General features: G+C 48.8%; 1 protein-coding gene across 1 annotated transcript in view; it reads left to right on the forward strand.

The window, feature by feature from the left end:
• Positions 1–9,823, forward strand: part of LOC126532371 (uncharacterized) — a 79,471-nt gene extending 69,648 nt beyond the window's left edge. Inside the window, exons 3-4 of the mRNA XM_050180095.3 lie at positions 8,135–8,182; positions 9,018–9,823. Coding sequence (XP_050036052.1) covers positions 8,135–8,182; positions 9,018–9,054 — 85 coding nt within the window. The 3' untranslated portion in view covers positions 9,055–9,823. The remainder of the gene's footprint in view (positions 1–8,134; positions 8,183–9,017) is intronic.
• Positions 9,824–10,246: the final 423 nt, after the last annotated feature.

Raw genomic sequence — 10,246 nt, forward strand, 5'->3', positions numbered from 1 at the left:
GAACTTAAGCTTATCCAATTTTCCCGCAACCACTGTCGTATAGTAGTAGGGTTTCCTTACCTCCTCACGGCACCATCCTCCCTCGCCTTCCCTTGTATGGAAACTGCCTCTTCTCCCCCTCCTCTCTACAGTTATATCTACGTCCCCTCTGGCCTCGCACGTTAGTAGAAAGGGAAGCGCTGCAGTTTCTGCAATCCTTCTGAGTCACGGATAATTACAGCTGTGAAGAGGCTAATCTGGCGACCGCCTGGGAGCTTCAGAGGCCATTGCGCACATTCGACGCGGGGGGGTGAAAACGAGTTTCTCGCATCGCCTTTCCTCTATGACTCGCTCCTGTCATGTATACACATGACAGGAGCAGCCACAGCAGCAGCAGCAGCAGTGGGCAAGTCGAAGGAAGAGGGAAAGAAAGTTTCGCCTTAAAAGAGGAGACGGTAGTTTGGGGACAAAAGGATCCGCATTTTGAGCTTGAGCGTGAATATCTTACCTTCGGTATTTCTGCAGCGCTTGTACAAAATGTAATATAAATGTGTTTTCAAAACGTCCTGGATGTCAAGTCCGGCTCCACGTTCCCTCACTCATCCACGGCGAATGAACATGTCACTTTATTGCGATCAATCATAAGGGCACTCATAAGAGAACTTTTTGCCGTCGGCGTTGCCATCACCGTGAGGTTCCGTATATGCAGGGTCCCCCAGCTAACTTTCGCCAGAAATTAAAAATATGCCGATGCATTCTAAGACGACACGACCAAAAGCATATTGCTGACTGTTGCATGTAGTGTCACGATATTGTTTGTATCTTGCCTAATTGGATAATTAGTCAAGATTGATTAACCGACCTCTCAGGCAACGAAGTTAGGCAAAAATTATAGTTAGAAAGTTGTTGAGCGGTTTGCAAAACGTCCGATTAAACAGTTTCTAACTTTCTATTTATTAAGTATTAGTGTTTTTCACCTCAGTGCGGATACCATGAAATAAAAAAAATATGCCACGCGACATAGCTGCTTGCGCGCCGTGATTGCAGCGGTCCCAACCTCTCGGCGTACAAACGAACACAGCATCCTAGCAGGGCGTGCTGCTTCTTAAAAGGCGACAGGGCAGTGACGAAGGCGTGGGCTGTGGTACTGACGCCAGCGATGTACTTCCCTCGCGGCGGTTCGTGATAGCGATAAGCAGACGCAGCAGCAGCACACCCGGCTAAATGCTATGTTCGTTGGTGCACGGAACGCTTGGGAGCAGTGCAATCACGACGCGCAAGCGGGCATGTCACGTGGCGTTGTTTTTTTTTTTTTTTTTTCGTGGGCATTCGCAGTAAGCTGAAAAACACTAATCGTAATACTTAATAGATCGAAAGACAGAAACTGTTTATTCGGACGTTTTGTAAACCGCTGTGATAGGAGGATGTGGGCCCAGGCCTCAAGCACACAGGAATGGCACAATGAACACAGAGAGGCTTTAATGACACGGGGACGGGACTAGGATAACGTACACGATAACACACACACAGTTCCTTTCATAAATGTCTGTCGCGTAAGTATCGTCACGCTCAGCGTCAATGTAGGAAGGCGTCCGATAGCGCGTCGGTATCACACACTCACGGCACGAAGAGGCGCAGAGATGAATCTCGAGCGGCGAGTGGCGCAGGTGCTGGAGGCCGGGGCGGGTGCCCGGCACACGACGAGCCACTCGCGCGACAGCAGGGTCGGGACGTCGGCCCGCCACAGGGTAGACCGTTCGGAAGGCTTAGCTGCACCGGAACATGCCGGTGTCGGATGCTCGCCCAGCAGTGGAGCAGGCCGGTTGACGACCAAGGACAGCCCGGCCTGTTCTGCCAGCACACCCAGGAACACCGGCCTTGGGTAGATGACTGCTCGGCTCGTTCGGAAGGCCAGCCCAGGCAGCTCAGGCAGATCGCACGGCTGCCGTCTCCGCCCAGACACCGGCTCTTCTCTTCCTCTTCGTCCGTCGCCGCCGCACAGCAGTCACGCGCATTCGGCCGCGACATTCAAACAGTCCAAACTCCTATCACATTTCCCCCCAAGTTCAAGAAGTCGAGGAGGGTAGCACTACGGAGTATCACAAGTCACACAGTTCAAATTATTACTTTCATGACACAGTAGTCCATGTCCGTAGCTATTCTACTTAGATAGTCTGCACCAACGTTATCACATCCACGAATATATTCCACATGAAAGTCATAATCCATAAGGAGTAAACTGCAACGTAGTACGCGCCTGTTCACGTGCTGCGCCGAATTGCGGTACGGCACTTGTTGGTGGTCGGACTGCACGATAAACAGTTTACCGTAAAGGTACACACGAAATTTCTGTACAGCCCACACTATAGCGAGGCACTCCCTCTCAATTGTGAAGTAGGCAGCTTCACGTGGCAAAAGCCTCCGGCTATCGTAGGGCACGGGATGCAAACGCCCGTCGTGTTCTGCTCCGAGACTTCTCGACTTCAACTTTGTGTTGCTGATCCATAGTCAGTTGGTTCGAAATGGCGATGTCTTTTGATGTCTGCGTTCCGACGAGTGATGGGTAAAGCGGCGTTGTCTCTCCAAGCTCTAGACCTGTCGCGTCATCTGTACCCAGTGGGGCGCGTTCGACTAAATGGCGCGGCACCGTTCGTTGACAGACGTCGCACGATTTAACAAACCGTTTCGTCTCCGACTGGACCCCTGGCCAGTAAAAGTCAGCAACAATTCGATCCACCGTTCTCGTCACACCATGGTGACCGGCGAGGATCCCTTCATGAGCCAACTTCATCACCATCTCCCTGAGGTCTTTTGGCACCACTAGCTGATCTAGCATTTTCCCACCTGACACTGTGTGCTTCCTGTATAAAATGTCATCCTTTAAGTAATATTCGCTTGCGCGGCCATCCGCGACCATAATCTTGCCGACCTTTTCGAAGCATGTCCTCAGAGACCCATCGTTCCTCTGTAAAGCTTTTAATTTGCCTTGCTCTATTCCAGCGACTGCGGATGGCGAGACAGGCAGTGTAGGCAGCGACCGTATCTTCATTTCCTTTGTCACAGCAACGAGCTCGGTATCAGACTCGTAGTCTTCTGTATGTCTCGAGGAGGCGGCTGTGTTTTTAGCTGTGGACAACGTTTGGCCCTCTACGTCTGGTAGCTCTGCTTGAGCGGTGGATGACATCCGGTTGGCAGGATAATTCGTCTTGTCGCTGTTATGTTTCAGCGGAGACCATGAATTGGCCGGGTCATCAGGTGCACGGGCACCTTCAATGTTTCCCAATACCACATCATACAGGGGATCTCGCATACATTTAACTCTTGCAACGCCGGTAAAGAATGGACTGTCTAAGTATACTATCGCTTCCGGTAAGTAGTGAATTGTGCGGTCCAGCAACATTACTGGACTTTTTGTTCCTATCATTTTGTCCTCAGGTACCAAAGAGAGTCGCACGACCACGGTATTGCAGCCAGTGTCTCGTAAGACAGACACCGGTTGTGATTCTAGGAAGCCTCTTCCCACTGGCAGATTTCCACTGTCACATTTGGGGTCTTGTCGCATTAACGTCATGTTGACTATAGGAACCGTTTCGCCACCTTGAAGCATTACGTACCCGCCACCCTCTTCTGTCGGCTTTTCGGTTTGCGACGGAGCCAGAATACATGAAGCTTGTCCTTGATTTTCCATTATTGAGGATTCACCTACTTGTCCCTTTCTGCCGGACCATCCGCGACCTGTAGAGTTCTCTTTAGTCCGGGACCAGCACTCCGAAGCTCGATGTCCCGCTTTATCACAGAGGAAGCACCGATTAGTTGCGCGCGGCATCGCCCTTGGAGGTTCAGTCTTGTGAGCAGAGTCTAACACGATCTCCTTGGATAACTTTTCTCTACCTAGATTGGTCAGGTTTTGCGCCTCTATAAAACAATCGGCATTCTTTGACAATGTAGCGAGGGTCTTACAGTTCCTTTCTTTCAGGAACACTCGCAGCGACGCAGAACATCTTCTCAAGAACTGTTCAGCAATCATGGTGTCCCTGAGGGAGTCGAAGGTCCTCTCAATATGGGACATTTCAAGCCAGTGGTCAAAGTAGCCCGATATTCTACCTGCATATTGTAGGCCAGTCTCATTGTCTTCGGGCCTTGCGTTTCGAAACTTTTCTCGGTATCCCTCAGCAGTGCACCGAAAGCGCTGAAGGAGAGTAGCCTTCAGCTGGTCGTAGTCTAGGGCTGCATTAGAATCAAGCCGTCCTATGACCGTCAACGCTTCTCCTGTCAGGCAGAGGCTGAGGGAGAGCGCCCATTTTGCGCGGGGCCATTCTTGACTTGTTGCCACTCGCTCAAAACGTTGCAAGTAAGCGTCTAAATCATCCCGGGCTTCGTTAAAGGGCGGGATCAACTTATGAGGACTGAATAGCTCAGAAGCCGCCCTGGTAACCGACTGTTCCGTAGTGCTGTCACTCTGTGCGCTTTGTACGCCAGCAGTCTTTTCCTGGAGCTCGATCTTGAGCTTTAGCACTCGTTCTTCCGCTTCTAGTCGTAGACGCTCTTGTTCTGCCTGCGCTTCGGCCTGCAGCGCCTGCGCTTTCGCGTCTTCCCGATGTTGGGCGCGCTGGTCACGTTCCCTCACGATTTCTGTATCAATCCAACGCTTTAACTCCGCTCCTGTCATTCCTAGCTCTTTCCCTATGGCGTACAACCTCTCGATCTCCATCGCTCCTCCTGTGCGTTTGAAAATCCTGGCAGGCTCGCCAAAATTTGTGATAGGAGGATGTGGGCCCAGGCCTCAAGCACACAGGAATGGCACAATGAACACAGAGAGGCTTTAATGACACGGGGACGGGACTAGGATAACGTACACGATAACACACACACAGTTCCTTTCATAAATGTCTGTCGCGTAAGTATCGTCACGCTCAGCGTCAATGTAGGAAGGCGTCCGATAGCGCGTCGGTATCACACACTCACGGCACGAAGAGGCGCAGAGATGAATCTCGAGCGGCGAGTGGCGCAGGTGCTGGAGGCCGGGGCGGGTGCCCGGCACACGACGAGCCACTCGCGCGACAGCAGGGTCGGGACGTCGGCCCGCCACAGGGTAGACCGTTCGGAAGGCTTAGCTGCACCGGAACATGCCGGTGTCGGATGCTCGCCCAGCAGTGGAGCAGGCCGGTTGACGACCAAGGACAGCCCGGCCTGTTCTGCCAGCACACCCAGGAACACCGGCCTTGGGTAGATGACTGCTCGGCTCGTTCGGAAGGCCAGCCCAGGCAGCTCAGGCAGATCGCACGGCTGCCGTCTCCGCCCAGACACCGGCTCTTCTCTTCCTCTTCGTCCGTCGCCGCCGCACAGCAGTCACGCGCATTCGGCCGCGACATTCAAACAGTCCAAACTCCTATCACACCGCTAAGCAACTTTCTAATTGGAATTTTTTTTCCTAGCTTCGTTGCCTCCGAAGTTGGTTAATTAATCTAGACTAATTATCTAATTAAGCAGAATACAAAGAATAGCGTGACACACTACATACAATAGCGAGCAAAATGCATTTGGTCGTGTCGTTTTAGAGCGCATCGGCATATATTTAAACTCTGGCTAAAGTTAGCTGAAACACCCTGTATATTTAGGTATATGTATATATGGTATAAAAGACATGCGGTATATGCGGGTTATGTTGCCACATCATTTTATCACTAAAGTTGCTCATACCAGGTCTTACATTCTCGACAAAATTATTTCGCAAGATTTTGAGAATGGCAGTTCAAAACAAATGTCAGGAAACAAAACAGCGACAACGCATGCCTTTTATCTTAAGCCTTGTCGGACTTGAATATTATAAGTTCGAAACAATGACAGAGCTGAAACCTGAAAATGCTGTACATTTATTGGCGCGGCTGCGCTCTACCTCAGGAATTGGCCCGGGAGAGAGAAGAGGTTTCGAAACTTGTGACACAAGTTCACTTCAATTCATGCCACCACTGCAGCTACGAGTCTTGCGCTTCGTGTAATATTCTAACATATGTTGCTATCGCATTCATTGCTTCGCCCTTAGGGCGAAGCTACCCGCCGTGGTTGCTCAGTGGCTACGGTGTTGGGCTGCTGAGCACGAGGTCGCGGGATCGAATCCCGGCCACGGCGGCCGCATTTCGATGGGGGCGAAATGCGAAAACACCCGTGTGCTTAGATTTAGGTGCACGTTAAAGAACCTCAGGTGGTCGAAATTTCCGGAGTCCCCCACTACGGCGTGCCTCATAATCAGAAAGTGGTTTTGGCACGTAAAACCCCACAATTTAATTTAGGGCGAAGCTATCATATTTTTGTAATGCGATAGAACTTTGGCTACCTCCGAGTCCCAAATTTGATCTTCTCGTCCCGATAAACGAAAGAGTAGCAGGAGGAAAGTGCGAAGGCTGGCGTCAAATGCTGGGGCACTGCCGGTCATTCCAAAGCCAGCCGGACAGGGGGAAAGGAGGAGAATAAGGGGCAGAAATGCAGGACGGGGGAGGGAGGGAAGGGAGAAAGTACACAGGCGCTTGGGCTGAAAAAAAGATGTACGAATTTAAGCGGACGCCCGATCGGCTCTGCATCGCCGCGTTCCGTCGCCGACCGCTCTGCTGGGCAGCTACGCCGCCCGTCCGAGGAGGCTCAACTACCGCTCTCAATGCTGCGCGCTCCGGGCGAAACTGGCAGTTATTTCTTTTTTTTTTTTGTCAGAAAGTCAGCACACACATTTGCGTCTCACAAGACATTTAGCTGCCTAGTGATACGTGCACATTCATGTTTGCCGTAAGCAATTAAATAAATAAACATTAAATACATTTATTATAGTGCTCCTACACATTTAAAAGAAAGAAAAAGTGGAGCGAAATACAGAAACATTTTCATCGCAGCAATGCGGACTTGGTGCAACAAGCCTGGTCAGTCAAACTGCTTGGGCAAGCATTCTGCACATACTCGGATGGTGAACATAAAAGAAAGCCTAGCGCGCAGAAAAAAACAACTCCAGATGTAGTATCTTAACAAATAGGCGTAAACAACGCTTAACGTTTGTTCGCGCTTGAAATGAGCGAAGCGAAATAACCAGGTTACAGAGAGATGACACTGAGCTTCCGTTTTGCATGTTGTCGTAGCGAACAAGGAATTGCGCGTTTCGGCGAGTCAGTATCATTTTATGATAGCACGTATACATATGCTGCGTTGGGTTATTGCAGACCAGACAAAACTGGCACAGCCTTTGGCAGTTATTACTGATGACACAACTTGGAGCTCGTGCTCTCAGCACGAGTCAGTGACAATTTTCATTTCTTGTGACACGTTGTAATTTTGAAACTAAAGAACGCAGCAATTGCTGCAGCGCTCCCGACCGGAATAACTCGCTAGGAACGGAGACAATTTGAAGGAAAGCAGGCAGTGGTGCGATGCACGTTAGGGCTGTTTATACAATGGGGCACACGACGTGGAAGAGCAGGGTACGCTCGTAGTTGTAATTCCGCTCGTACTTTGGCACCGCCCTTACAGACGGGTTCGAAAACATGTGCTCGTAAAATGTTGCCAATAAAAGCATCCATTGAAATAATTAATAGGAGAGGAGACAAAGGAGAGGAAAGACAGGGAGGTTAGCCAGTGTAAGTACCGGCTGGCTACCCTATGCTGGGGAAAGGGTTAAAGGGAATAAAAGGAGAAAGAAGAAAAAGAGGAAAAAAAATGGAAAAAAAGAAAATTCACACAGTAACGCGAAACTACGCGCTACAACGTTCAAAGGCGGTCGCACAATTCGCATGTGTTAATCATGCTCACTTCCACGAATGGGAAGTGTCTCCTCCCTTTTCGCCAATGTTTCATTTTATATCTAACAATTGTAGAGGCCGCTTTTGAGCGCGAACCTGCACGTTGTCTGTCAGCATGCTAGAGTTTTCGTATTTCTTTGCTTTCTGAGACACACACACTGCAAGGAGTGTAATCACGAGGCAACACTTATACTGCTAACGCGTGACCCATGTTGTGCAATTCTCGTATTCACGAGGAACTGACTCACTTCCACATAAATGTTTTTCCAGTAGCGATAGTTGTCACCAGTTTCGCTGAAACCAGGACAGCAGCCTCAACCAATCGCATGAAAAAACGATAGTTCAGAAAGTCCATTATGCATATGCATATTTTTCAGAGCTGCTGAAGATCCGCAGGCATGGCCGTCTGGTGTGAGTCTTCTGCGGTGAGTTGACTATCTCGATTTCTGTGCAAATTTTTCACATGCGAAGAAAACCTTCTTTGCAATCTTTTTATGCCAACCGTAATTGGAATTCACCATTCGCTCCATTGGAGACACTTTGCTTCCTAAATTGTCAGAACACTGCAAAATGCTTCGTTCTCAGTTTAAGTGCGAGCTTTATAGTATCTGCATTAAAAGCTCACGATTGTGACGTAAAAGAAAAGATATATGACCGAACAGGTGCTGCCTTGAAGTGATTAAAAAGCAAAAAAAAAAAAAAGATCGAACACACCACGAAAGAAAGGGAGTGGTCTCTCTACTTTCTTTCGTGGTGTGCTTGTTTTTCGCGCTCTTTAACCACGCCAAGCATATGCCAACTAGGCCCTCGGTAAAGCTACTGCGTCGTTTTTGCTACTGAAGCAATAATATATGACGTGAATTTGTGAATACACGAATAACTTTGTCAGACAATGCCCTCTGTACCCCACGCATCATTTCCATCCTAGACATGGAGATAAAGCCACGTTACATAAAACCGCATTTTTAGGGAAACGCCGGTCCTGAACAACCTACACAAGTACTCGGGTATCGGTACACTGCGAAAGAACATGTAGGTCTGCAGCAATGCAGAAAAATTGTAGGCAATGCGACAGAACACTATGACAACACCGTGACTGATTGCCCCGAAAATGGGCATGCTTAGGTAGCCTGGTCAGAGGTTCAGAGCCCACTGTACTAACAATGTTTTTTTAACGGTACTGCTCCGATGAATCGCATGGGTTTGTGCACCGGTTTTCACATCAAAGAACCATTTCGCTCCATTCCCTTGTCTTTGCAGTCACATGGTTCCTGCTGGTGTCGTGTGGATTGTCTAAAGGCGGACACCTGCAGCAGCAGCAGTGGCTGCTCTCTGCGACTTAAAAGGCAACAGCGCAAAACAAGCAAGATATGACCACTTCAAGAAGCACCAGTTGTCGGTGTTGAGGATTTTTTTCAAGAACGGACGCACCAGATATGCAAACTGAGCTCATCTACAACAGTAATTTCCATGACCTTTGGCACTTTTACAGGTACTATTTTAAAAGTCTAGAAAGGGATATACGCGGAAGCACAGGAGCCAAATCCGCAAACTTTCAATATGCATGGCGCCCTTAGCTTACACATTTTTGTCCATGACTTTGGATCTTTGAGCACCCGTAAGGTTAATTTGGAATTAGTAGTATACATTACAACAACTTATTTCAACTGTAGCAACATAACTAGCGATAATAAGTTTTGCGACATCCTTGATGCGTACGCATCCGTGACATGTTAATAGAAGAGAACATGAATAAGGACCGCTCTAGGCCCCGCAACCAACATAAGTCGTTTCCGAAAGAACGCAGTAAGAAGGAACACGCATACGTTGGCCTTCCTTATTCTCTACTTGTTCCTTCTAAACGTTGACAAGAGTCGGAATGTGGAAATTACGCGCGATACCATACCAGCAACACTGTTCCCTTTTGCGCTGCAACTATGAATAATTTCTTTCATGGGCTTTGTACCTAGCTGTCTTCGTTCAATTTTAGGTTGGCTTTTGTTTGCCGGTTTGTTAATATTTGTTCCATGTTGTCGAAAATTAAAAAAACAGGAATCGTCCAACAACTTCCACGTTTGTTTTTTTCCTTATGCCTTTGTGCACGCACTTACATTATGTAAATGTTATACAGGGTGTCCCCACTAACGCTAGCCAAAGTATTAAAAAGAAATCTAACGCGATAGTCGCGATTATGATACCTGTACGGTGTTCGAATGTCAGTCCTCTTCCGGCGCCAAGATATCTTGTGCTTTCATTATTCGGCTAAGCGGAGACGAGAAGCTGCGCAGGACATGGCACCACGAGAGCAGCTGAGCGGCGCAGGATGTTTCAGGACGCGGTGCTCCAGTCGGAAGTCACGCCCTGAATTCAAAAAACTACAAACCGGTTTAGTGAGTGTTTCCTAAATAGTCGTGTAAGTAGCGCACAAGAATTATCCTGGCTGTGGAAGAGGAACGAACAACGCAGGTCTCATAATCGTATATTGTACC

Source organism: Dermacentor andersoni, chromosome 5, assembly GCF_023375885.2.
Source record: "Dermacentor andersoni chromosome 5, qqDerAnde1_hic_scaffold, whole genome shotgun sequence".
Lineage (NCBI taxonomy): Eukaryota > Metazoa > Arthropoda > Arachnida > Ixodida > Ixodidae > Dermacentor > Dermacentor andersoni.